This window comes from Penaeus monodon, chromosome 24 (assembly GCF_015228065.2).
Source record: "Penaeus monodon isolate SGIC_2016 chromosome 24, NSTDA_Pmon_1, whole genome shotgun sequence".
Lineage (NCBI taxonomy): Eukaryota > Metazoa > Arthropoda > Malacostraca > Decapoda > Penaeidae > Penaeus > Penaeus monodon.
In genome coordinates, this window is record NC_051409.1 from 6,103,105 (window position 1) to 6,104,160 (window position 1,056).

Here is a 1,056-nt window from a genome sequence, read left to right on the forward strand (position 1 = left end):
CCCCTTCCTTCCCTCCTTCCCTCTCCTTCCCTCCCTCTCCTTCCTTCCCTCCCTCTCCTTCCTTCCCTCTCCCTCCCTCCTTCCCTCTCCCTCCTTCCTTCTTTCCCTCCTCCTCTCCTCCCCTCCTCCGACGCCTGACTTCTCTCTCCTCAGCAGGTCGACCCAGAGCACGATGATCCGCACCAGCTCAGCATCTCACGGGCGAAGCAGCAACGGCAGCTCTCCAGGTGACATCACAGGGCCCAACATGGCTCATCCATACCAAGAGGTTCACGTCTGCGTCCCACTCAAGTCCCACTCGCATCTGCACCCCGAGATCTATCGCTCCAAGATGAGTGGGGATACGAGGATGTAAGATAAGGGAGTGAGAGTGAAAGTGTAGGGTAGCCCTTGGTAGAATATTCAACTCAAGTCCTACTCGTATCTGCACCCCGAGATCTGCTGCCTCTGCAAGAGTGGGGATACGAGTGTGTAAATGAGTGCGGAGAGTAAGTGTGAGTGCGTAGATCACCCTTGGTAAGATGTCTACGTCTGATTACCTCTCAAGTCCCACTCGCATCTGCACTCACATCCACCGCGCCAAGATGAGTGGGGACATGACGTAAGCGAATGTGGAGAGGGAGAGGGAGAGTGTAGACCCCCTTTGCCAAGTTTCTCACGAGTCCCACACCCATCTACCAAGCTAAGACTATACTACTCCTAGAAACGTGTACAGCGAGTGTTTACAGTGAGTGGGTGTACAGGAAGGGAACAGCATTTGCAAGTGATTTGATTAGAAAAAAGAAAATACAAAAAACAAAGGAAGATTGAGACCTTGAGGTTTTTATGATGTCGAATACATTTTTCTGAGAATGTATGACATTGCTCTAGAAATTTACACAAGCTTAATGACGACTTTTGAAAGGTTTCTGTTGTGAAATGAGATGAAATCTGGGACATCTAGGCATGTTAATCAGTAGTATAGATTATATAAAGAAAATTAATTTACTGAGTGAGGAACTAACACACTGCACTGACTAGATCGAAATCAGTAGTTGTCTAGATTACCTGAATGAT

At 48.3% G+C, this 1,056-nt stretch overlaps 1 protein-coding gene across 3 annotated transcripts in view; it reads left to right on the forward strand.

Moving 5' to 3' along the window:
• The window catches only part of LOC119588503 (substance-K receptor-like), a gene marked incomplete at its 5' end in the record, with an annotated part of 19,283 nt that extends 18,227 nt beyond the window's left edge, over window positions 1-1,056 (forward strand). For 2 of the 3 annotated variants that reach the window (XM_037937148.1, XM_037937149.1), the window contains 1 exon segment: window positions 157-1,056. In XM_037937148.1, coding sequence (XP_037793076.1) covers window positions 157-355 — 199 coding nt within the window. 3 annotated transcript variants of the gene reach the window in all.